The sequence below is a fragment of the Eleutherodactylus coqui genome, chromosome 8 (assembly GCF_035609145.1).
Source record: "Eleutherodactylus coqui strain aEleCoq1 chromosome 8, aEleCoq1.hap1, whole genome shotgun sequence".
Taxonomy (NCBI): domain Eukaryota; kingdom Metazoa; phylum Chordata; class Amphibia; order Anura; family Eleutherodactylidae; genus Eleutherodactylus; species Eleutherodactylus coqui.
Genome location: NC_089844.1, coordinates 68,634,833 through 68,661,226, shown reverse-complemented (window position 1 = coordinate 68,661,226; position 26,394 = coordinate 68,634,833). Strand labels below are relative to the sequence as shown.

Genomic DNA, 26,394 nt, shown 5'->3' with positions numbered 1-26,394 from the left:
TATTTTCATTAAGTTAAATTATTTATTACTTTTTGATCATTAAGTCTAAGGGCTTAGACACACGGGCGCATTAGCGCCCGTGTGACTGCAAGAAGAAGACGGATGCACTTCAAGATGGACGTCTCTCTGCAGTGCCGGAAGAAAGAACATGTGACCGGCATCATTGCCGGTCATGTGTTCTTTCTTCGGCGCTGCAGGGAGTCGTCCGTCCTGAAGTACGGCCGTCTTCTTCCTGCAGTAAGGGCTCAGTCACACGGACGCATCGGCGCCCATGAACGAGCGCCGATGCGCCCATGTGACTAAGCCCTAAAGCTGTAAATAAACATGTTAATAACTTAGGTACAAGTAAAGGATAATAAAGTTAATTAATAGTTAAAATAACATTTCTTTTATAGGGTGCATCTGTTAAAAATTACTGTACCTGCTAACTCAAGTTTTGCTCTTGCTTCTTTATCTTTGGCAATAAATCTGTATTCACCCTGATCACGGGGTCTGATTTCACACACTTGCATTCTGTGAACTTTTCCTTCACTCATCATTTGATGTTTGTCTCCCTGGACAATGATCATGTTATTTCTCAACCATTTTACTTCAACTCTATCTTTGTTTAGCTCAGCCTCAAAGATGACATCTGTGCCAGGAGCCTCAAAGACATCAAGTGGTGGCCTAATAATCTCAATTGGAATTTCTAAATAAAAATGAAGCAAAAGTGTAATTTAGAATTAGATAAATGCAACATGGACATTGGACTTTTTGGAAAAATTTGGATTAAAAATGAATTCATGTGTGCAATACCTTCAACAAAAAGTCTAGCTCTGGACTTCCTCTCATCAATACCGCAGGAATATTCACACTCATCTTCTGGTCTGCAGTCTTTAATGATAAGCCTGTGGAGGCTTCCATCTTTCTCAAATTGGTATCTTAAGAAAAAAATGGAAATATACAAATCAAAGGCCCGACAAGTTAGGTTCTGAAAATATTAATATAATAATAAGTAGTTGAAATATTAATATGAAATGCACAATATTCTTACTTTTTGTTTTCTCTAAGTTCCCGACCATTTCTATACCATTTCACTGCTGCTTTCTCCTTGGAGAGCTGGCAAGTGAAAACTGCATCCTCAAATTCAATAACAGTTTGGTCTTGTAGATGCTGTACAAAATCTGCTGGAGCTTCTGTAATCAAAAGTTCTGCTACTGCCCTGTCTTGTCCAGCAATGACAGTGTATTCACCTTCATCGACAAAGCCACAGTCTTTGATAATCAAAGAATGTTTGAATTTATCAACTTTGTACAATATTCTTCTGTCTAAAGCAACTTCTTGACCATTCTTCATCCACATGACTGTTGCATTTGGACGATTGACTTTGCAACAGAAAGTGACTGATTTCTTCTCCATGGTCTCAATATCTTCAATAGGCTCAACGATCCTCAAATCCTCTTCTAAAATAGAAGATTAAAAAACATTGAGTCATTGCAATCTGATGTAGGGAAGTGGAAGATGAATTGTAACTGAAATCATGCTCACAAACATTTACCTGAAACAGTTAAGTTTCCAGAAGACTTCACATGTTCACCTCTGTGGTTATTGAGTTGTACTGTGTAAGTGGCTTGGTCATCAAGTTGAGCTTCTCTTATTCGAAGAGTATAAACTAAATCTTTGTGTACCATGACATATTTGGGACTATCAAATATTGCTTCATCATTCTTGAACCATTTGGCTTTGGCCCCTTCTGTGTTGACTTCACAGTTAAAGACAAGTTCTTGTCCTTCTTTAACTTGTTGGTCCTTAACAGGAGTTATGATCCTGAGTCTCTCTGCAAAATAAATAATCCAATAATAATTACCCTAGCTTTATTATAATATATATATATTAGCAGCATATATTTTCAAGTGAATGTGCATGGCAAATACCTATGGCATTTGATTTCATACCATTTAAATTGCATTAATGATTTTAGTGTTGAATATTTGGAATTCGAGTTTGGTACAGAAAAATATAGTTTTAGGTAAAGAGTGTGTTGTAGAATGCACTGTAACTGGTAACCCTTCTCTAATAGATTTCCTATTAGATGTTTACTTTTGCATAGTAACATAGTATGTAAGGCAGAAAAAAATATGTCCTTCTAGTTTAGCTTATTAACCCCCAATGTTGATCTAGAGGAAGACAAAAAAACCTAATGAGGTAGAAGCCAAATTTCTCCATTTAGGGGGAAAGAAAATCCTTCCTGACTCCATTCTGGCAATCGGAATAATCCCTGGATCTACAACCCTTTTCAAGTTATTAAAGATTATAGAACATAATATTATATCACTTAAGAAAGACGTCCAGGCCCCTCTTGAACTCCTATTGAATTTGGCATCACCACATCCTCAGGCAGAGAGTTCCATAGTCTCACTGCTGTTACAGTAAAGAATCCCCCTCTATGTCAGTATAGAAACCCTCCTTCCTCTAGACGTAGAGGATGCCCCCTAGTTACAGTCACAGTCCTGGGTGTAAACTGATGATTGGAAAGATGTCTGTATTGTCCTGTGATATATTTATGTACGGTTATTTGGTCGCCCTTTAGCCATCTTTTTTCTAAACTAAATAATCCCAATTTCTGGGTATTGTAGTCCACCCGTTCCGTTTATTACTTAAGTTGCCTGTCTTTGTACCAGCTCAAGCTCTGATATGTCCTTTCTGAGTACCTGTGCCCAAAACTGTACACAATAACTGTACTTTTTCATGCCTTCCAACTTACCAATCACTGTCAGTTCTGCTGCTGCTCTGGATTGTCCAATCATGGCAGCATAGGCTCCTTCATCTTCCTTTGGCACTGCATCTTTAACAACAAGAATTCTCCTCTTGCCATCAGAAAGAATATCATATTTATCACCAGGCTGAAGGATGACATCATTCCTAACCCATTGGACTTCAAAGGCTTCTTTGGAAACAGAGCACACAAATTCTGCTTTATCGCCTTCTAGTACCTCAATGTTCTGTGGTCTAGAAATAAACTCAGCAGCAAGTTCTGAAAATGGAGAAAATATGAGATCACATGATGCACTATTAACTATGGCATAATTTATTTCATATAACCTAAAGACATTTCTTACCTTTTATTCCAAGTTTTCCTGTTGTTCGTGAACTTGGCAATCTACAGTTGTATTCTCCAGCATCATCCAAGTTAATATTATGAATGATCAAAATTCTTTTTCTGCCCTCAGCAATATGCTCATATCTTCCACCATCTGGTAACTCAGTGTCTCCTTTAAACCAAGCAACATCAGCACTGGCCTTTGACACCTCACAAACCAGTTTGACAGATTCTGATTCACACGCTTCAATATTAGGGAGATGTTTGGTAAAAATAGCTGCTTCTTCTGCAAATATGTAAGAAAAGCACAGATTATAAGAATGAATGTTGCTATATGAAGTATGTTACAATTTCATATTGTTTTGTGTGATTATGGTATGTATTAATTGCTTACCAATGACTGTAAGCAGTCCAGAGGTTCTAGCCATTTTTGACTCACAGACATACTCTGCTTCATCATCAAATACGCATTTGCTCACAACTAAGGCACGTGTCACTCCTTTAGAAATGATATCATATTTCTTGCCCTTTCGAATTTCAATTCCATCTTTGAACCAACGGACCTTTAGAGTAAAATTATCAAAGTTGGTGAAGGAAAGAAAACAGAATCAACTTAATGTCTGGACAACACTTGCAATATTTAAAGATTAATTATTAATTACAGTAACAGAAGGTACCTTGGCACTTTCACGAGAAATTTCACACTCAAAACGAGCATTTTCTTTCTCTTTAACCTCAAGGTCAGAAAGGGGTTTGGAGAATTCCACAAATGGAGCTGTGTTAACAAATTCAATTTGGGTCATTACAAAATATAAATATCATTTTGCCTTGGTCAAGTAAGACCATAATTGTAATAATATGTCCTGAGCTTCTAATTGAAATAGGTCATTTCAATATGAAATAACTACCAGACTATTTGAATAAATGTAAACCCATGCCATTAAATGTTTATACACAGCAACTTACGTTCTACGTTTAAGAATGCAGATGTCTTGAAACCCTTGGCATCACAGGTATATGTCCGTGCATCATCCAGTGTGCAGCCATGAATGATAAGTTTTCTGACTCTGCCATCAGCAATAATGTCATATTTCTTGGTCTTGTGGATTTCTTGGCCATTCCTAAACCAATTAACCTCAGCATTTTCCCTGGAAACTTCACACTCAAGAACTGCAGTGGCTTCCTCTTCTACTGTTTGGTCCTCAAGAGGTTTGGTAAATTCAACTGGAGGTTCTAAAAGATTGAACAGTGGTTGGTAGGTGTGCTTTGTAGTTATGTCTGGCAACAGACTCAAGGAAAGTCTTTACTTTACCTTTAACAATCAAGTTGGCCTGTGTCTTGAAGTCTTTTGCAGTGAGTGTTATTTCTCCAGCATCGGGTAACTGCACACCTCTGAGTGTGATAGTGTGAACTCTTCCTTCAGCACGAGTAACAATCTACCAATACAAATAATTTTTCATTATGAGACTACATATTAAAAAGAAAACATAGAACCCTTCTCTTCTTTCTCACTCTAGAGTTTTATAATAAGCACACACACAAACAGATGCGCAGACAATTTTATCCTGGGCATGTGGGATTGGTATGGAGTGACATACACATAGGTTGCTATATGTCTGACATCTGACACCCACCAGCAACAGCCACGATAAGCATGAACTCTGGTCGTGGCTGTTGTCCCTTTAAATGCCCTTATTTATTTTTTTTATGGCCCCCGAATGACCTCCCACACAATAAAATGCCATTCAGTTGCCATAGCAGCCTTGCACCTTCTGAAGGCTGTCATGACTGATTTCCTATCAAGTTATGCCCAAGGCATATCTTGATAGACTGCCTGTCAAAATGCAGTATAATGCATGAGCTATGTACTGTATGAGCGATACAATCGCAAGTTCAAGTTCTGTATGGGGACTAGAAAATGAGGGAAAAAAGTTTTATCAATTATAAAAAAAATAAAAGGTAACAAAAGTAAAAAAGAACCCTTTCCCCAAATTTCTAATAAAAAAATTAAAACAAAGAAAAACTTTTTAGGATCGCTGCATATGTAAAATTTCAATCTAACAAATTAATGCATTATTTATCCTGCATGGTGATCGTCTAGAAAAAAACAATACACAACACTAGAATTGCGCTTTATTAATTATTCCGTCTCCAAGATCAAAAATGATCAAAAATTCATATGGTACTAAAAGTTAAAATGGTACCAACAGAAAGAACAGAATGTCCCACAAAAAATGAGCCATCACGCGGCAATATTAATGGAAAAATTATAAAGTTATGGTTGTCAGAAAACTTATATTTTCCAAAGATATTATATTTTCTAAAAGTAGTACAGCAAAAAAACAACATACATTTGTTATCATACTGAAGCATAGAATAAAGCAATCAAGTCATTTTTTTCAGCACTCTGTGTACACCGTTAAAACAAGACTCTTCCCTCAGAAGTATGGCAGAATTGCAATTTTTTTCCATTTCACTCAATATAGAAATTTTATAAAGTTTTATAAATCTTGCTAAAAAAGTGTACTGTACAATAAAGTTCCCCATCAAGTACATTCTCTGGAGTTCAGCAGAGTTTAGTAACAGAGAAGTTCCTGGTGTGTTAAGGACCTTTCTGAAATCACAATCCTGTGACCAATCAGATGTGTGGGAGGAGTCATACCGAGTTAGCAAGAGAACATGAAAGGAAGGTTTTAACACCTACTGCAACAATTGTTTTTTTGGCAGAGTTGTGTGTGTTTATAGCAGGACTCTTGGTGTGTATATAGCATAGCAAAGGACACATCCATTATAATGGTCACACATAGCAAAATTGTTGCGAAAATTCAGCTGCAGACTATGCACCAAATTTCTGCAACATGTAAGAGTATAACGTGAGTGAATGGGGTTTTAACAGAGACCATTAACGCACAATGAAAAAATCCACAGCATGCTGTTTATTTTCAAATCCATAGAAAGTGCTATTTGTCACAGAAAAGCTATGGATTTTCACAGCGGCATGTGAGAACCATGGTGAAAATCTGCAACAAATAAAGTAATGTGCAGATTTTAATACGAATTTGCACATCAAAAAAGTACACTAAATACCCCTACAATAGTGGACTGTGGCTTGTTACCCCTCTTGCTCCTACCCTAGAATACAAAGAAAGGAAGTATAACTTCCGCTACGTGAGCCAGTGATCACGTAACCACCGGGAGTCTCCTGTCACAGCAGAAGTGCAGGATTCTAACAGACTCTGATCAGCTCTGCCAGTGACTATTGTCACTACAGGGAATGCTTTCCCCTGTAACTGGGGTTCCTATGGATTCCCCAGCTACAGGGGAAAAGTGGAAAAAAAAGACATTGTGAATGTTCCCCAGAGGTTATTTTTTAAAATCATGAGGGTCATAGATGGTAAAAAAAACAGTTATGAAAATAAGAATACATTTTTTTTTTAAACTTAAAAAAGAAAATGACCCAAAGTCAACCAAAGCCGTCGCCATATGCGCCCTGTAATTCAAGACTATACATATTATATATCAAAATGTCTGAAACAAAATGAGGAACCTTTCCCATACTTTATTTTAGTGTAAATTTACTCATTTAAAAAACAACTCTAAATGTTTTAAAAAAATCATTTTTTTTACCTTTTTACCCCAAATAAAAGTAAAAAACAAAAAAAAAGTCAGAGAAGAATGATGTAAAAATATAGCCCTATATGTCACAGAAAAAAAACAGCAAAATTAATTTTTGTAGCTGAAGGAAAAAAATAGGACAGTAAAACCACCACGTGGGTAAAATCCATAAAAAGTGCCTGGTTTTTAAGGTACAAAAAAGCCTGGTCCTTAAGGGGTTAATTAGTATGAAATATCTTTCCCTGTTTCTTCCTCTTCTTGTCTAAACCTGGGGTATGTTTCATAGTCAGGTGCGAATTATAGTCTAAAAATATGATCTCTATCTATCAATCTATGTATAGTATTTATCATAAACTATTCAGTAATGAGTATTTTTTCTCTGTCCTGTAAACAGCAAATGTTCAATCCTATAAAAAATTATGTTTTATTGGAAATCGTGTAAGCAAAATCCTTATAGTAGTTATAGTTGTAATAATAAAGTGTAAAAATTAATTGTAAGCCTAAAGGTCCAAGATGTTTAATATCACATCTACTGATACGTATGCCATTGACTGCCAAAGCTATGTAAAATGATGCCCTGCAACATAATATTCCTAATTTGAAAATTGTTTTAATAGTTGTTAATTAATGCAGTCTGAACAGAATGATGTTAATAAATTACTTAGTGCTCTGGTATGCTGACATGTAAAAGGAGCACTTGAAGCTGGGATAAAAATAGCAGGTGAGAAAGCACTTGGAGTGCAAATCTGGACACAAAGTTATGCTGTCAATTGCCTGAAATGGAATTTTAAGCCTGGTAATCCCCATATATGCACAATACTTTACCACAGACATCGAGTGAATGAAAAACTAATCTACTAAAGAAATGCTGCTGAACCTACTGAATATTATCATAGATACAAAATACCAAAAGAACACAAATCTGTACAGATTCAAAATTAGTGTTAGCAAAATAAACCAAACCTTCCATAATACTAATATCTCAACTATTTTTTGCTTATTAACATTATTATTACTCTATGTATTTATCAAAAAATAGTTTCAAATGCCTTCTTTTATGTTATCTGATTCATCAAAACATGCTAATATTCACTGATATTTGTGATATAAAGTTGTTAAGGTTTTCCTTACCTTATCACTTGGTTCCAGCTTTTGTCCATTGAGGAACCACTCTACAGGGATCCCTTCATAAGAAAGTTCACACTCGAAGGTAGCCGATTCCCCAGCTGTTACAGTCACATCTTTCAAGGGTCTTAGCAGTCCAATTACACGAGCTTTTCCAACAGAAGAAGACATTTCGAATTAAAATCCTCCTCCACAGGCCCTTCACTCCTCAATTTCCATTGCGGCTTTCCTCCAGAATGCTGAGGGCTGCACTGAAACTATTTAAAGACTTTCCCTGACTGTGGCCTCCAGGAGCTACTAAGGGGTGGGACCTGCTCCAATTTGCATATGGTGTTTCCTTACATTGAACAGAGTCAGCAGTATACAGTATGTGTGTAGCATCTGTCCACCCAGCAGTCTACCCTATGTGCTTTGCTACATTTGGCATACCCCTTCTAAAATAGTCAATCTACTATTGGACAGGAACAGGTGTCAACTGGCTACCGTATCTGCTGCTGTCCATCAATTTCTTGGCACGTTTCAAAATTGTAATGATAGTGCTCTCACTATCAGCAGTTAACATGCCAGCACAGCAAGTCTTTCTTTGTAATGATCCTGTTTCATAACAACTTATTAGGCAAACACTCATGGTATCGATGACATCACATCTTCACAGCAATTAAATGGATTTTCTATACATAATATATAGCCACAATACCATAATATAACAATATTATATTCGGTTGCAGGTTTCTATGACGTCTAAACAACCTTAGATATATTTGGTTTTAAAGAAATATGTTTAATTAAAACAATTCGTTACCTTTCACTTTTAGATGTGCACTAGATTTTGCATTGGCTGCTTGGAAATCCACCCCACCAGCTTGGTCCAAATTCACATTGTAAAGAATGAGGAAATGCTTTTTGCCTTCTTCTTTGATTTCACAATCCTTAAAGAAATACATTAATTATAGTTAAAGGGGTTGTCCCGAGGCAGCAAGTGGGTCTATACACTTCTGTATGGCCATAATAATGCACTTTGTAATGTACATTGTGCATTAATTATGAGCCATACAGAAGTTATAAAAAGTTTTATACTTACCTGCTCCGTTGCTAGCGTCCTCGTTCCCATGGAGCCGACTAATTTTTGGCCTCCGATGGCCAAATTAGCCGCGCTTGCGCAGTCCGGGTCTTCAGCAGTCTTCTATGGAGCCGCTCGTGCCAGAGAGCGGCTCCGTGTAGCTCCGCCCCGTCACGTGCCGATTCCAGCCAATCAGGAGGCTGGAATCGGCAGTGGACCGCACAGAAGAGCTGCGGTCCACGAAGACGGAGGATCCCGGCGGCCATCTTCAGCGGTAAGTATTGAAGTCACCGGACCGCCGGGATTCAGGTAAGCGCTGTGCGGGTGGGTTTTTTAACCCCTGCATCGGGGTTGTCTCGCGCCGAACGGGGGGGGGGGTTTAAAAAAAAAAAAACCCGTTTCGGCGCGGGACATCTCCTTTAACATTTTTAGTCAAAAACTTCACTTTAATTTTTGATTTGTTCTATTTCAATTTTATCAAATCTTTCATATGCAAAATAGGTTATCTTACGGTATGCTATGCTTTTTTCCTATCCCCTGATGTGAATATAAGGAGGTATAATTTTGATTTTTCTTGCTCTATGTTCCTACCAGACATACTAAAGCTAAATGTACTATTCATTCCCATCTCACACATTTATGGTATATCCACAGGATATGCTGTAAATGTCCGATAGATGTAGATAGCTTTTCTGAGACCCACACCTACAATTGTAGCAGTGCTGATGCATGCTACATTAACGTGCTATTAAGTTAAAGAGTCATGGTTTGGTACAACTAAGCTATTTGCGTAATGAACCGTGATTGAAACTGAATGGCAGTGGTGGTTCTATACAAATAGCATAGCAGCACCTAGCAACCTATGCAAGAAACATAGCATGTCCTACTTCAAGGATGGCACTACTACATCTGTATAACCAGAACCAGGGTCTCCTGACCCCATCTTGGCTTACCACAGTGACTACTGGTGACTAAGAGGGTACAATCACTATAGTCACATATTTTGAGTCGGGTCTTGATCCATTTTGGTTGTGGTATTCTTTGAAGTGCCAATTAATCACATACATGTCTGTGCCTTGTCATAGGTATGTGTTTATACATATGCATGCATTTTCGGATCTATTTCATTATGCCTGAGGAAGAATCCTGACAGGTTCGAAAGCTCGTGGTAACATCATGTATTTTTGTTAGCCATTAAAAGATTACTTGGCTTGTCTTGCTCTTTGCTCTACTGGCTAACACAGTACCAAACATTTTTCATTATGCTTTTTCTGTAACTCCCATTTATGTTCATGGGAGTTACAGAAAGCTGTAGAACAGGCTGTCTTTGTACTCCCAGCCACCATTGGCCACAGTGTATGTGGCTGTATTCTGATGTCAGAAATGTTTGGCTGAGAAGGCAATAAGCCTTAAATTGCTGTTTTCTTGTCTGTTTCATACTTCACTAGTTCAGGGGTACTGCTGAAGTAAAGACTGCTATATGTGGTATACTGGAGAGACTGTGCTTACTGTGTGGGTCGGGGTTATTTAGTTTTAAAAATATTTTAACCCCTTAAGCATCAAGCATGATAAATATACGGCGCTTGATCTTGGGCTTTAATCCCGGCCGATAACAAAAATATGGCGTGGAATTAAAGCCTTTGCTCCTGCAATCAAAAAGGAGCTGGTCAGGTTCTCATCTGTAACTAACAGCTGAGAGCCTGGTGGAGAAGGAAAAAACAGTTTTTAACTGCTGCTGCCTTCTCCTTTTCCGGGTACTACGTACTAAGAAATGGAAGTGTTTCTTCCACTACGTAAACCAGCAATCATGTGATCGCCGGGTCCCCCCTGATACAGCAAAGCTTCATGGTCCTAGCAGGCCCTGATCAGCTATGTTAGTGACTATTAACCATACTGGAGGATGTTTTTCCCTGTAACTTGGGTTCCTTTGGATGCTCCAGCTTTAATGGAAAAGTGTGTAATAAAAAAATAAAAGATTATGTGAATGTCCCCCAGAGGTTTTATATGACATCATGGGGGTCACAGATATAAAAAAAAAATAGTTACAAAAATAACTTTAAAAAAATTACAGAATAAAATAAAAATATATACATAAAAAAAGAATATGACCCAAAGCCGATGCCATCCAAAACCATCGCCGTTTGTGCTTGCTTTGTAATCCGAAACCATACATATTATATAACAAAATGTCCAAAACAAAATGAGGAACCCATTTCCATACTCTAGTTTAGTGTAAATATACTAATTAAAAAAACAACTATAAAAATGTTTAAAAAAAACTACATTTTTTTTTAGCTTTTTACCTCCAATAAAATTAAAAAACAGAAAAAAGTCAGTGAAAAAGATATGAAAAAATAGCCCTCTATGTCTGTCACAGAAAAAAAAACGCAGCAAAGCTACGTTTGGTAGCTGAAGGGAAAAATAGGGCAGTAAAACCACCACATTGGTAAAATCCCTAAAATGTGTCTGGTCCTTAAGGGTTTAAATGTTCACTTATAGCACAGACGACTATCAAGCAATATCTTAAAATTATAAAACTGTATATGACACTTATGTCAGTAGGTGTTAGAGAAACTTTATTAGTGCCCAGCTTTATAACCACTATGTCCTTCCAAGTTGCTGCTGACCAGGACCTGTGACCGCTGTAGGCAATCACTGACTACAGCAGTGACCTTTTATAGCCAGTGATTGGCTGCAGCAGTCACATGTCCTGTTCAGCAGCAACCAGTAAAAGTTGTAAAGCAATTTTAAGTCATGGAAAAACCCCTTAATGTTTAATATAATTACAATGAAAATGTCTTTGCAGTACTTAAAAAGCACTAGAAAAATCAAGACTAAATTTAGCAAAGGATAGAAATACTTACTGGAGAAGAATGTAAAGGCTCTCCCTTCAATTTCCAGTTAGCATGGACTTCTTCTTCAGATATTTCAGTCTCAAAACGAGCAGTTTCTGTTTCTATAACCTCCACACTGTACAGAGGGCGAACAACCTTAATATCACGATCTAAGACAGAGTAATGAAAACCAGGTGTCATAAAAAAGATTTCCTCACTGTACAAAATGATGAGAATTAGTCAATATCATATAAAAAGTCACCTTCAATGTTGAGGTTGGCAGTGGTTTGATCAGTACCACAGTCGCACATGTATTCACCAATGTCCTTCTTTGAAGCCTTTTTGATTGTAAGGATACGTTTCTTTCCATCGACTTTAATTGTGACGTTTTTGGATGGAATTATTTCCTCTCCACCCTTAAACCATTTGACTGGTGCTTTAGACTTGCTAACCTCACAGAGCAACACAACTTCATCTTTCTCCACAGCTGTGTAGTCTTGAAGTTTGGTAACAAAATATGGATCTCCCTCTGCAAAAATGACATAATTATGAGTAAAAATGTTTGATAGATACACAATCTTAGAAGACATTTTCCACAAGAGAAATGTTTGTCAAACATACCAAGCACAGTAAGTTTAGCTTCATTTGCTTTTCCCATAGCTTCAACTTTGATAAGAGAAGTGTCATCCAGAGTGACATCCTTGAATGTGATAGTATGGAATTTGCCATCGTCATGCATTGTCACCAACTTGCTAGGATGTAGTCGCTGGTCATTTTTCAACCAACTAACTTGGATGTTTTCATGAGATAACTCAACTGTGAATTCGGCTGTTTCTTGCTCTTTAACAGTTACATCTTTGAGTGGCGTTACAAATTCAAGACGAATGCCTACAACACATACAAACACATATGTTTTACACATACACAGATCTCTTTATAAAGTTTTGCTGTAAATGCTAAAGATTTATGTGACTTTTGTAGTATTCTGTAGCTGATAACAGCTGTTGCTAAATATCTATACTTAATACCGTATTTTATTTTTTAATGCAAATAGCATTATCAGTAGTGATGAGCGAGCATACTTGCTAAGGGCAATTGCTCGAGCGAGCATTGCCCTTAGCGAGTACCTGCACGCTCGAGACAAAAGGTTCGGCTGCCGGTGGCGGGCAGGGAGCTGCGGGGGAAAGCGGGGAGGAATGGAGGGGAGATCTCTCTCTCCCTCCTGCTCACTGCCGCAACTCACCTGTCACCTGCGCCGGCACCCGAACCTTCTCTACCGAGTGGGGAGATACTCGCTAAGGACAATGCTCGATCGAGCAATTGTCCTTAGCGAGTATGCTCACTCATCTCTAATTATCAGGATTTTTGAGAAGGAATTTAAGAAAATAAAGCAAAGTGACAAACCTTCAATGATGAGTTTTGCACTGGTTCTCTTATCCTCTGCTTCAAACATGTACTTAGCTTCATCTTCAAAGGCGACTGACTTGATAACCATAGAGTGTCTTGTGCCTTCAGCAATAAGTTCATACTTGTCATCTCCCTGAAGCTCTTCAGATCCTTTTAACCATCGGACAGTCTTAGGCAACCTTGAAGTCTCACATTCAAATCTTGCTTCATCTTTTTCATACACCTTGACATCAGTGAGTGGGGTAATAAAGATGAGTGGAAGCTCTGTAATTAAATAAGGGCATCATAGGTTAGAATAGGCTCTTTTATTTTTCAAATATTGCTAAAAGTCTCATTCACCTGTGGGTATGTGTAAAACAAGTATAAAACAATATTATTGATTCTTTGTATCATACAGTTATATAATTATGAAATATAAACCCACCTTTCACTTTGAGATTAGCTTCATTTTTGGCATTAGCAGCCTGGAAGGAAATCTCGCCTGCCATGTCCAGTTTGCAGTTATATAATATGAGGACGTGTTTCTTTCCATCCTCTATGATTTCGCAGTCCTTTTTCCAAAAGAAATAGAAATACATTAGCAAATAGGTTAAAAAAATAATTTTCACTATTCTGAATAGTAGATGTAATTAATATTAAGAATATCTTACAGGTGAGGGAGACAGAATTTCTCCCTTAAGTTTCCATTGGGCATGAATGTCAGGTTCTGAGATTTCAACTTCAAATCGTGCTGTTTCACCTTCGAATACCTCCACTCCGTACAAGGGGCGCTCAATTTTAATGATGCGTGCTGCAAAGACAGAGAATATTTATTCTCAATTTTTTATTAAATAATGACTAATGTAATTATATCCAGAGTGTATTGGCTACTAAACTACCTTCTATGTTCACAGCTGCTTTTGTTTTATCTGTTCCACAGTCACATTCATATTCGCCTTTGTCTTTGTCTTCAACTCTCTTGATCTTCAGGATTCTGCGTTTGCCATCAGTCTTGATGGATACATTCTTTGAAGCTTTGATTTCTTCACCGTCTTTAAACCATTTTACTGGTACATCTTTGCTAAGCTCACACTCGAGCGTCATGTCATCCTTCTCCACTGCAGTGTAGTCTGGTAGTTTTACAGTGAAGTAAGGATCAGCCTCTGTAAAGAAAAATACCCCAAATAATCAATACAGTGCAGATAATATTGCAGAGATAACATGCCACCAAGCATGGTACCTTTACCTTAGCGGTAAATAGACCGATGAGCATAAGACTGAAAATACATTTATGCACAGTATGTGATGAACGTACGTATGACCAATATCTGACAGACATACACACATTAACAAAGTAACAAGTAAAAAGACGTACAGGCAAGATAAGAAACATAAAGACAGGCAATAACATCAACTAATGGCAGTACAGTTCACGAACATAAAATGAAAATATGGACTTAATGTAATAAATACATGTAAATAAAGACAATTATATATATAGACAAGACACAACAAACAACAACACAAATACATACAGACACAACACCAAGCATTAGCTCAGTAGGCATATAAGAAGCCTCTATTTTAGAGAGCTTGAATAAAGAAACCAAAAACAAAAGACAGACAAAATACGTTATGCATGATAATAACACAAAAGCTGTAAGTTGGGCATTATGAACGTAAACTATGATTTGTGAGTAGAGCTTGGTTAGTATAAAATGAAACAGTAATCTCTGTATAAGTAATTAGGAAAAATACTGAGGACTTCAGTTAGCTAATGGAGTAAAATGTGGCACTGGTACTTGTAAATAGTATTATATAAAAATGTTCAAATATTAAATAGTAAATATTAATGTAAAGTTAATTTTCTAATTTTCATAGAACTTTAGCCAACATGAGTCTGGTTAGTGGAATATTTAGTATATTTAAATGCAACCAAAATCTAGGGTATAGATATTAGGATCTTGATACAATTGTATAAAAATGGGAGCATGTAAGTATTGTTACACAAATATCTATAAGATTCTAGTGATAATTTCACTAGAGTGGCTGTATGATCTAAGAATGATATTGAATAAAGTGTAGCTGGCATAGTAGTTGTCGTGTGCCAAGAATACATAAAGAGGAAAGTGAAAAAGTCAACAAGGCAAGAAAAAGTCTGTCCGATGGGTTTTATCCATAGTGGAAATTGATTGCTTAATAGTAATGGTCATATAGTTATATACATGTATGATTATATTAACAATAACAGCTGCTTGACTGCCATTTAACAAATATCATACCTAATACTTTTAGATTGGCTGTTGTATGTAGACCTTTAACTTCTGCCTTAATTTGGGAGATGTCATCCAGAGTCACTTCTCTGATTTCTAATGTGTGCTTCTTCCCATCTTCAGAGATAAGAATGGTTCTACTTGTGTGTAGTTTCTTGTCATTTCTGTACCATGTCACAGGCATATTCTCATGGGAAAGTTCAAATTCAAAGATAGCAGTTTCTCCTTCCTTAACAGTCTGATCTTTAAGTGGTGAAATAAACTTAAGTCTGACTCCTGAAACAGAAGTATTTCAAGTAAACATACTGATGAGTGTGCGGCCAGGTAGAAGTCCTTTTTAGGGTACTAAAATAGTAACTACAGTAAGAGTCAGTGTAAGTCACTGATTAAAGTAGATTCATAAAACTCAGAAAAAGTTATTCATTGGTATTTATATTTATTTCTTACTTTTTACATTGCCCCGTATGGATTTCTTTCACTAAATGATATCTACCCATCCATACTATTGTAAACGACTTGCCTTCAACCGTAAGCTTGGCTGTTGTCTTTTTGCCTTCAACCTCTGCAGTGTATTCTCCTTCATCATCAAATGCAGAGTCATTAATAACAAGGATATGCTTCTTCCCATCAGCAATAATGTCAAATTTCTCCCCGGCCTTGATAATATCTTGGCCTTTCCACCATGTGACATTTGCTTCTCTAGTAAGAGCACATTCAAATCTAGCCTGCCGCTTCTCTGGAACTGTAACATCCTTTAGAGGAACAGCGAAGTCGAGCTCAATTTCTAAAGACAGAAGGTGGTTCATAGATAAGAGGTAAGGGAACAGATAACATGTAACATTAAACTCCTTCACAACTCCCCTACATATATATACAGTATATATATGCCCTGCAGTTATGGGAGTTGTATGGATCCAGCCCAGGAGCCAAGCTCACTTCATACCCAGCAGTTTTTAGTTGCTTTCAACAGTTGCCAGCAATGGCTATGATCAGACTAGCTCTAATTGCAAGCATTTGACTGTTTACATGCCACAGTCAATACTGACCATGGTGTCTAGGCAGGTTACCAAAAGGGGCTCCTCCAGCGCCTTACTGCCCCCCCCCTGCAATACGATCACAGGATGCCAATGGGTTATTATGACATGCTGGTACCAAGTGAAGGCTTCCTTACATAGATGCCTATTAAGCCTTGCCTGTGGTGGTGCTTAATGGGCAACATGAGAAAGTATTATATAGTATGGTACAGAAGTATTGCAGCATATAGAACAAGTGATCAGGCAATCACAAGTTTAAGCCCCTTATGAGGACTAAATAAAAATGCAAAAGGAGGTTCAATTAAATTCTTAAAAATCCCTCTAAAAATTGAACATTCAAAAAGTATCACTTTCCCCATTTGTCATATAAAGCAATAAAAAAACTAAACATAACTGGTATTGTTGCTTCCATAAAAGCCCAAACTATTTCAATGTCACACTATCCAGTATGGTGAACGACATAAGAAAGAAAATCCTAGAAATGCGTTTTTTTGAGCACCCTGTCCCTATAAAAAAAACTGAATAAAAAGTAATCAGGAAGTGGTATGTATCCAAAAATGGTGCCAATTAAAATTAAAACTTGCTCCACTCCTCATACAGCCCTATTTATAAAAAAAAAAAATTTCAAAATTGTTTTTCAGAAAATGGTGATGGAGAGCAATCTTTAAAAAGGTTTGGAGTTTATCGAAAGTAGTAGAATATAAAAAAATTTAATCATAGTTATTTACAGAATAAAGCAATCATCTAATTTTTATTGTGTTGTGAATAGAGATGAGCGAACCTACTCGTTTCGAGTAATTACTCGATCGAGCACCGCGATTTTCGAGTACTTCAGTACTCGGGTGAAAAGATTCGGGAGGTGCCGGGGGGCGGGGGGAGGCGTGGCGGAGTGGGGGGTAGCAGCGGGGACACAGGGGGGAGCCCTCTCTCTCTCCCTCTCTCCCCCACTCCCCGCTGCAACCCCCCACTCACCCACGGCGCCCCCCGAATCTTTTCGCCCGAGTAAGGAAGTACTCGAAAATTGCGGCGCTCGGGCGATAAAGGGGCGTGGCCGAGTAGGTTCGCTCATTTCTAGTTTTGAATGCTGTAAAGAGCAAATTTCTCCCAAATGCCATACTTTTTTCATTTCATTTCACCCGATTTAAAAATGTGTATGTGTTTTTCAGTACACTACATGGTACTTTTAATTGTACTATTAAAAAATACAACTCATACTGCAAAAAAAAGCACTCATACAGCTATGTTGATAGTTCTTGGAAGGTGGGGATGAAAAAAACAAAATGAAAAACGGAAAATCTTTGACCTGGAAAATGTTAAAGTCAAATTATCATCAAGTGAAGCATACCTTTTACAGTAAGAACGGCTGCAGTCATGGCATTCAAAGCCTGGAAAAGTACTTCTCCAGCTTGATCAACTTTAACTTTATGCAGGGTCATGAAGCGCTTTCCTTCTTCAGCTTTGATTTCACAAGTCTAAAGGATGAGAAATTTAAAAAAAAATTGTTTCCAAGACTATATCTAATCATTTGTATAGTAAACAATGTATCCGACTAAACATTGGTGCACCATAGCACTTACTTGCCACACATTCTTCGGCTGTTGCACAACATCTTGTGGCAAGATATTTAATATACACATTCATATTTATATTAAATCATCCTTTTTTATTTTCCTACTTATTTATAATATATATATGTAAATTACTACATAGATCTGTTAGCGAGATGGTAAATAATTCAAGGATTTTGTTATATTTTGTTATATTTGGAGGAGGGAAAGTTTTTCTCTTCCAAATAAGGGGCCATCGTCCCCTATGGCTTTTACAATGGATCGAGAATATAGTTTGAATATAAGAGACTAGAGATGAGCGAGCACTCAAATTATCGAGTCTGCGTTATTCGAGTCGAGCTTTTTGTAAAATTCACGAGCTCTACTCGAGTAATGATCACTATTGACTACAATGGGAGACTCGAGCATTTTTGTATGTGGGACGCCAGGTGCCGAGATTTTTTTTTTTTTCTAGGTTCCTGTCTCTCTCTCTCTCTCGCCTGCCTGCCGAAAAATTTGCCAATGACGCGTGCTGCATCGTGGTGGGAAGGGGCCAAAACAGGCACGTCTCAGTGGGGAGGAGCCAAAAACTGGGGAGGGGTCGAACACGGCTTGATGCTTGTTCGAGTAACGAACACCATCGAGTACGCTAATAATCGAACGAGCATCAAGCTCGGCAGAGTATGTTGGCTCAACTCTATAAGAGACATGTTTTTTCAACCGTACTCGCTTACTACTGATTGATAAGAATGTCTTTTTGACTCACAGGTGATGGACGTAGTACTTCGCCTTTCAGCTTCCATTCTCCAGGAATATCTTGTTCAGATATCTCACAGTCAAAGGATGCAGATTCTTTCTCATAAATCACAACATCCTCAATTGGTTTAAGGAGCTCAACTTCACGATCTATGATGACGAAAAGTAGGTCACTTAAAGTCTGTTAAACATTTTGCATGTTTAAGAAATGTCTTCTATGTTTAAATCTAAAGAAGTATAATATTCACATACCGCCAAGTGTGAGTTTTGCTGTAACTCTTTTTCCTTCAACCTCTACAGAGTATTCTCCTACATCTTCAGGGGTGGCATTTTTGATGAGTAAATAAATGTGATTTCCATCCTTAACTATTTCAGTTTTGTCATTTGGCTCCATGGGAAGCTCTTCTTCTCCTTTGAACCATTTGATGTTTGGTGTATCCTTAACAATATCTGCTGAAAATGTTGCTGCACTCTTGGGTTTCACATGCTGGTCTCTGATAGGTTTAACCAACCAGTCACGGATTACCTCTATAGAAAAGATAAAATGATTGCACAAAAATTTAATGTAATGTTTCATATTAGAACACTTTAAAATATCAAACGAATACTCTTTAAAAACAGACAACGTCACATCACTATAATTCTATGATGCAAATTTTTTATTGGTTTTGCATACATTAAGGCCTCCTTCCCACGAACGGATTTCCGCCGCGTAATTCGCGGCGAAAATCCGCTGCGTTGCACGCAGCTATTAGGTTCTATTGAACCTAATAGCTCCATGCTCACGATGCGTAATTCCACCGCGGAATTACGCACCGCGATTTCTCCCGTCCTCACCCGCAGCATGCTCTATTTTCTGCGGGTGAGGACGGGCTGTACGCACTGACGGCTTCCATTGCAGTCAATGGAAGCCGTCCATTCACGCTATCTCCCGCTGTAACCAGCGGGAGATAGCGTGAAAAAACGCTTTCCCGCCCACCGCCGAGCGTCATATGACGCCAAATGACGCGGTCCGGCCGCGTCACGTGACACGGCTGGTGACGCGAGAGCGGTGGGCGGTGACGAGCGGTGACGAGCGGTGACGCGGCGGTGGTGGGCGGGGAAGCGATTTCACGCTATCTCCCGCAGGTAAGTATAGGGGCTCTGGGGGGCGCCGTGACGGGCTTCACAGCGGAATATTACGCTGCGGAGCCCGTCACGCTCGTGGGAAGGAGGCCTAAGGCAAAAAAGTGAAAGTTTTAAAAACTTACCAACTACTTTGACATTTGAAGAACATTTGATATCAGCACTTGGCACAGAGCAAGTGTATACTCCAGCATCTGGATCATCAGCTGCCAGGATGGTGAGTGTTTGATTCAAACCGATCACTTGGATCTGGTATTTGCCTGGTTTTTCAATGAGTAGTTTCCCATTTTTGTGCCAGACAGCATCCCTTTCTTTGTTTAACTCACAGATCAAATACATTGGCTGCGTTTTGACAACAGTTACTTCCTCATCTAGGGTCTTTACGAAGCGTACTGGCAATTCTGCAATAAATGGAAATGCGTTATTTAGGGTTAGTATTCAGTGCTATATTACTTTCACCACTATATTCACAACAGTAAAAATATATACCCAAATTTATCACTTGAGTGATTGCATTAAAAAGTAAGAAATTATAAACAATATCATAAATACAATCTAAATTTTATTTGTAAAATTGTAGCTTTTTTATTTAAATTGAAGCAAATACCTTCAACAACCAGTTTTGCTGTTGATGTTTTTTCTTTATTTCCAAGTTTTGCAACACATGTATATTCTCCAGTGTCTGACAGCTGCACATCAATGATATGGAGTTTTCTATCTTTGCCATCAGCAATGAATTTATGTTTGGGGCTTTCTCTCAGGTTGCTGCCATCTTTCATCCATGTGGTAATAGCAGTAGAAGGTGAGATAAGACACTCGAATATGGCAGAGGATCCAACAGATTCTGCTTCTTGTAGTACAATATCCTTCAGCTCTTTAACAAACTTCAGTGGAACAGCCTTCAACTGGAAGCTAAATGCAGGTTCATCTGGAGGTTTGTCACCACCACTGCCAGGACGAAGCTTCTTCTTGTCAGCTTCAAGGGGTGAAGGTGTCTTTTTGACACCTACAATTCAGATTTGGACATGGGTAAATTTGATGAAACTTTCTGTTATGTTAATGTAGCAACTTGATGACACTCTGAGCAACATGCGTAATTAAGGACATATACTTAATGTATAGATTTATATAGCAAGTAATAAATAATTAATGATAATGTAATGAATGGAAACAAAATGAGATACCAAAAACATACACAACATTAGACATAATTTTAAATATGATTTAGTTGTTTTTAATAAGAAAAATATATGGAATGAAATGGTAGGATGTGTAAATGGGTGTCATGTTTCTGTTTGTTAATCAAGCAGACTACTCTGTGGTTTTCTATCTTTACAATAGGCAGCAATCCATACAAAATTTTTTTTTTAAAACTTACTACTGCTACGTATAAGATTTTTCAAAATATAAACATCACAGACACATGCTAAAGTGCAACACAATCTCACCTTTCAGTGGTAGTTTACCCTTTGGTGATTCTTCTTTTGGTGCTTTAGGATCTGAAGTAAAACAGTTAGTGAGTGACATTAGTACATTTCTTTAAAACCTTTTGTACTGGATTTCCAAAACATGTTGTGTTAATTGCAAGTGAACTGAAATGGGTTGAATACATCTATAATGGACTAAACAGGTAGTGAAGGTTGATGAGATGTAAAATGTCGCAAAAATTATTTTTATATTCATAAAATAAAAATATGAGAAATTAGCTGATGGAACATGCAAAACTGTGACATTAGATTGTGAATTTTTGTGGATACTTGATATTGTATCTTCTAAACATAAACCACAAAGACAAACAATGAAACATTATGAAAATAGACATGTATGACAAGTACATATCCTTGACCCAAATGAAGAGTGGACACATGTAAAATTGTAATGAAAGACGACACATGGTTTCTTCTTCAAAGAGGTGAATGAACACAAGTTGATGAGTAAATGGAAATGATAATCAATGTCTTCAAGCATTGAGTAAATGGAAATGATAATCAATGTCTTCAAGCACATATGAAAAAAGCTTTCCATCTAGGAATATTTAGCACGCATGAAAATGATGGTGGCTGGTGGCATATGAATTTTTAAAGCAGATCTTTTTTTTGAGTAGAGACTCCTCACCTCGTCTTCCAATAGCCTTTGCTGGAGTTTCACGAGCACTTTTTTTAGTATGTCCACTGTCCTCACTCAGTATCTCATCCTCCGAACCATAATCAGTGTGTTCAGATAGACTTTCTATTTCTTGTTCCCAGATTTCCTCCTCTGCCTCTTCAGACTCTGTTTCTGTTTTCTGAGGACTTAACTCCGATCCTTTTACAGGGGACTTTTGTAGAGGAGATTCCTTGTCTAAAGTTTTCTTTGGTTCTACTTTTTTGTAACCAGTTGGTGTACTGGTTCTGCTGATCACCTTTCCAGAGGTGTCCTCTTTTCCTAAAATGCCTTTGCCAGGTTTACTCTGCTCCTCTGCAGTAACAGGAGTTCTTATCCTCTCAATTTTTTTAAGACCTGGTACTGCAAGCTTTTCGTCATCAGCATGCACTTTAGAAGTTATCTTGTTTATATCTACTGGAGTTTTTAGACGACTGATTTTCCCCAAATTGGAAACATCTTCTTTCATATAGTCTTTCTCTTTATCAGGTTGTAAAAACTTTCCTTCTTTTTCGACTAGTCGCTTGATTTGGTCTTTTGTATCATCTAGTCTAGGAGCCTGTGTTTCATCAGTTATTTCTATGGCAACTTGCTTACCTTGATATTTTTTATTAAGTAAGTCAGTTTTTCTGTCATCTACAGACAATTCCTTTTTTGGTATTGCTGGAACACTTACATCAGCAATATCTTGTTTTCCTGCTTTTGCACTAATAAAAGATTTCTTATCCTGTGCAGTATCTTTAGGCAGTATTTGAGCACTGTCACCAGCCTTTTCTACAATTTCTTTTGAGGGTTTCTTCTTTAATTCCACATTAGTTTTTAGGTGAGACCCATCTTTACTTATATCCATTATATTTTCATCTTTTATTTTGTCTACAAACTTGGGACTTTCTTCTCCCAGCAGAGATCTCTTTTTATGTACAGGTTTATCGCCTCCAACTAAATCTCTAATCTCATCATCTTTTAATGCTTTTTCCACATCTATCTGTTCCTTTATATCATGGATCTTGGGTTTCGCTATAACTTCCCTGATTTTCCTGGCTGTTTTTTCAGGGAATGTCTCTAATATCTCACCAGTAGGCTCTAATAAGTCAGTACTTTCAAGACTACTAACGTCTAGTTTATCTTCATCATCAATATGCTCTTTTCCAGAAGCTTTTCTACTTATTTTCTTAGCCTTGTCAATAGTTCTGTCCATTTTTTCCTCCTTTATTTTTTTCCGAGGTTCTCTGATATGTTCCTCTTGCCTGTCCAATGATTCCTCACCCTCACTTTCAGTACTACTTTGTTCTAATCTTTTATCAGCAGCCAATTTTGGGGAAATTTTTGCTTTTTTGTCCACTTTTTCCTCCTTAATTTTTTTCCGAGGTTCTCTATGTTCCTTTTGGCTGTCTAATGACTCTTCACCCTCACTTTCAGTACTCCTTTGTTCTATTTTTTTATCTGCAGGCAATTCTTGGGAAATCTTTGCTTTTTTGTCTACTTTTTCCCCCTTAATTTTTTTCTGAGGTTCTCTGATATGTTCCTTTCGGCTGTCTAATGGTTCCTCAACTTCATATTGAGGACTAATTTGTTCTATTTTTTTATCTGCAGGCAATTCTTTGGAAATTTTTGCTTTTCTTTCCACTTTTAACTCCTTAATCTTTTTTTGAGGTTCTCTGATATGTTCCTCTTGGCTATCCAATGATTCCTCACTCTCACTTTCAGTACTCCTTTGTTCTATTCTTTTATCTGCAGCCAATTTTTGGGAAATTATTGGTTCTTTTGGGGGGGATTTTTTGATTAATTTTCTAGTTTTCTCATCAGTTTTATCTGTTGTTATATCTTTTGCTGTTTTGCCAGGTTTCTCAATATGTTCCACAGCAGTTTCTATTGCAGGGACTTTTTTAATTGTCTTTTTAGCCTTCTCTTTATCTTTTCTAATTTCCTTCATTATCTGAGCTGGTATTTCATCGTCCTCTAATAAATCTTCGCTTTCTGTACTAGTTTCAATAATTTCTTCTTCTAATTTTTCTTCTTCGTCCATCATTGGAGACTCATAATGAGGAACCTTTTTAATAACTTTTTTCCCTTTCTTTCCTGCTGTATCTACCCTGGCTTCCTTACTTCTTGCAACAGTTTCTGGCTCAATACCATTTCTTTTAAGTTCTTGGATTCTTTTTATTGCCTCTTTTTTCTCTATTCCAGCCATACCAGAGCTATCTTTTTCTTTTAATTTTCTTTCTTTTTTACTGGGCTTTATTAGTGCTTTTTGTAGTTCAAGGTCTTCAACTGCAAGGTCTTCTTCTGAGAAGACAACTGATTCAGGCTCTTTGATAGCTATTTCAACTTGTTTAAATCTATTCTTATTTGTTATTGTGTCTTCCTCCTGTAAGATAGCAGATGGTTCTTCATTCTCCTCTTCAGAAATGGCTTCCTCAGAAATTGTATATTCAATAATTTCTTTTGATTTCAATTCTTCAAAATCCTTATCTCTTGGGGTAACTTGGAACTTATCCTTTTTATGTGATATGGTCCTCTCAACTTCAACTGTTTCTACGTGCAGTATTTCTGTTTTAATACTAACATCTTCTTGGATTGGAATGGCACTGTCACCAGCCATAAAAGGTACCCTCCGAACTCCTTCTACTTTGCTTTCTTCAGACAGCATTTTACCTTTCTGCTTTATCTTTATTGAGGCAGCAGGTTTCTCTGTGACTACAAGAGTTTTACATTTAAGTCACAAATCAAAACCCAATAAGAAAGAACAATTTATAAGATTCAAAGGAACACAATATCATAACATAGATTTCAATTTAACATAGACACAAGATTCAGACTACAAAGACAATATAGTTAAAAACCTACAACAGAAAAACAAACACACTAACCAAAGATTTTGTTATTAAGAGCACATATCCTAAATACTAAAATAACAGGAAACAAGATTTTAGTCATACAAAAATAATGACACAAACAATAATAAAAACACAATAGACAACAACAAAGAAGACCTTAGGTACTTAGGTATCAATAGTGCTATTATCCTAAGCAATTTGTTTTATTCATTAAATAAATTCTATCAATGTTACATCTCTAGTAAATCATATTCTTACAATGTTATTGTGATTGACTATTTATACCCAAATAACACATTCATAATAAATATTTTTGCAGTTTAGAAAGCAGTGAATATTTTGTGTAGCCTTTAAAGGATTTGTCGGACTTTAAAATACCATATTTTCCGGCGTATAAGATGACTTTTAAACCCAGGAAGATCTTCTCAAAAGTCGGGGGTCATCTTAGATGCCGGACTAACTACCTGTATAAAAAAATCAATACTCACCTCCTGCGGCATTCTGCAATGAACTGCGGCGCTTCTGCAGGCAGTCGCTCTTTCCTCCACACCAAAAGAGCATTGCTTTCTGCATGCGGAGCTTGAATGCTCTGCCTCCAGAAAGTTAATGCTGTGATTGGCTAACTCAGTGCAACGTCAGCCAATGAAAGCAGGCACTGGGTTACCCAATCACAGCCATTCAATGACATCATGACAGCCATTCAATGATGCCATTGAATAGCTTTGATTGGTTAACCCAGCAGCAGCTTTCATTGGCTGATGCTATGCTGAGTTAGCCAATCAAAGCATTAGATTTCTGGAGGTGGGGCATTCAAGTCCAGCCTCCAGAAAGCAATGCTCTGTTGGCGTGGAGGAGGGAGCGACAGCGGGAGGTGAGTATTGATTTTTTTTTCTACAGGTAGTTAGTTCGGCGTATAAGATGACAGGTAGTTAGTTTCCCCATTGAATGGCGTTTCAATGCATTTCAATGGGGAAAAGTGCTTTGAGATACGAGTTTTTTGCCTTATGAGCTGCGTCTCGGAACGGATTAAATGCGTATGTCAAGGCACCACTGTAAATGCCAAACTCTATATTTTAACTGGACAAGTTGGGGGTCATCTTATATGTTGGAAAATACGGTAAATATTTTTAAACAACTTCCCGTAGTATAAAATAAAAGAAAGGATACTCATCTCTCTTCTCCGCTGGGAAAAAAATGTACTAGTTTCTGTGACTCTCCTGGTCTCTGACAGGTGACCGCTGTAGCCAATTAGAGGCAGCAGCATCACTACCCATTCTTCTGGCATCAGCACTTACATCTTGGACACCATAATGCCAGAAGTTCAGAATGGTGACATTGTGGTCTCTGATTAGTTGCAGTGGTCACCTGACTTCTGCTGTTGACAAAAACCAGGATCATTGCAAGAGCCAGTACATTATTACCCCAAGAAAGAAGAAAGGTGATCCTTTCTTTTGTTATTTTACATGGGCAAAAGCTTAAAAGGTTGAATTTGTGCAATCCCTTTAATTTCTATAGCACTACAGCAATTATTCATTAATATTTTCTATTTAAACCCTTAAGGACATGGCCTATTTTGGGCTT

The 26,394-nt window shown here is 37.4% G+C and overlaps 1 protein-coding gene across 1 annotated transcript in view; it reads right to left on the bottom strand.

Annotated features, from left to right (window-relative positions):
• TTN (titin) overlaps window positions 1-26,394 on the bottom strand; it is a 266,817-nt gene that overhangs the window by 92,884 nt on the left and 147,539 nt on the right. The window contains exons 179-205 of the mRNA XM_066577800.1: window positions 21,283-21,333; window positions 20,442-20,840; window positions 19,960-20,235; window positions 18,962-19,237; window positions 18,720-18,859; window positions 17,752-17,878; window positions 15,893-16,156; window positions 15,382-15,648; window positions 13,999-14,262; window positions 13,771-13,910; window positions 13,545-13,671; window positions 13,118-13,384; window positions 12,335-12,601; window positions 11,976-12,242; window positions 11,744-11,883; window positions 8,622-8,748; window positions 7,826-7,968; window positions 4,392-4,515; window positions 4,046-4,312; window positions 3,757-3,854; window positions 3,474-3,642; window positions 3,099-3,365; window positions 2,744-3,013; window positions 1,538-1,816; window positions 1,034-1,442; window positions 796-920; window positions 422-688 (exon numbers count right to left, since the gene is read on the bottom strand). Of these exons, the coding sequence (XP_066433897.1) occupies window positions 422-688; window positions 796-920; window positions 1,034-1,442; window positions 1,538-1,816; window positions 2,744-3,013; window positions 3,099-3,365; window positions 3,474-3,642; window positions 3,757-3,854; window positions 4,046-4,312; window positions 4,392-4,515; window positions 7,826-7,968; window positions 8,622-8,748; window positions 11,744-11,883; window positions 11,976-12,242; window positions 12,335-12,601; window positions 13,118-13,384; window positions 13,545-13,671; window positions 13,771-13,910; window positions 13,999-14,262; window positions 15,382-15,648; window positions 15,893-16,156; window positions 17,752-17,878; window positions 18,720-18,859; window positions 18,962-19,237; window positions 19,960-20,235; window positions 20,442-20,840; window positions 21,283-21,333 (5,817 nt within the window). The remainder of the gene's footprint in view (window positions 1-421; window positions 689-795; window positions 921-1,033; window positions 1,443-1,537; window positions 1,817-2,743; window positions 3,014-3,098; window positions 3,366-3,473; window positions 3,643-3,756; window positions 3,855-4,045; window positions 4,313-4,391; window positions 4,516-7,825; window positions 7,969-8,621; window positions 8,749-11,743; window positions 11,884-11,975; window positions 12,243-12,334; window positions 12,602-13,117; window positions 13,385-13,544; window positions 13,672-13,770; window positions 13,911-13,998; window positions 14,263-15,381; window positions 15,649-15,892; window positions 16,157-17,751; window positions 17,879-18,719; window positions 18,860-18,961; window positions 19,238-19,959; window positions 20,236-20,441; window positions 20,841-21,282; window positions 21,334-26,394) is intronic.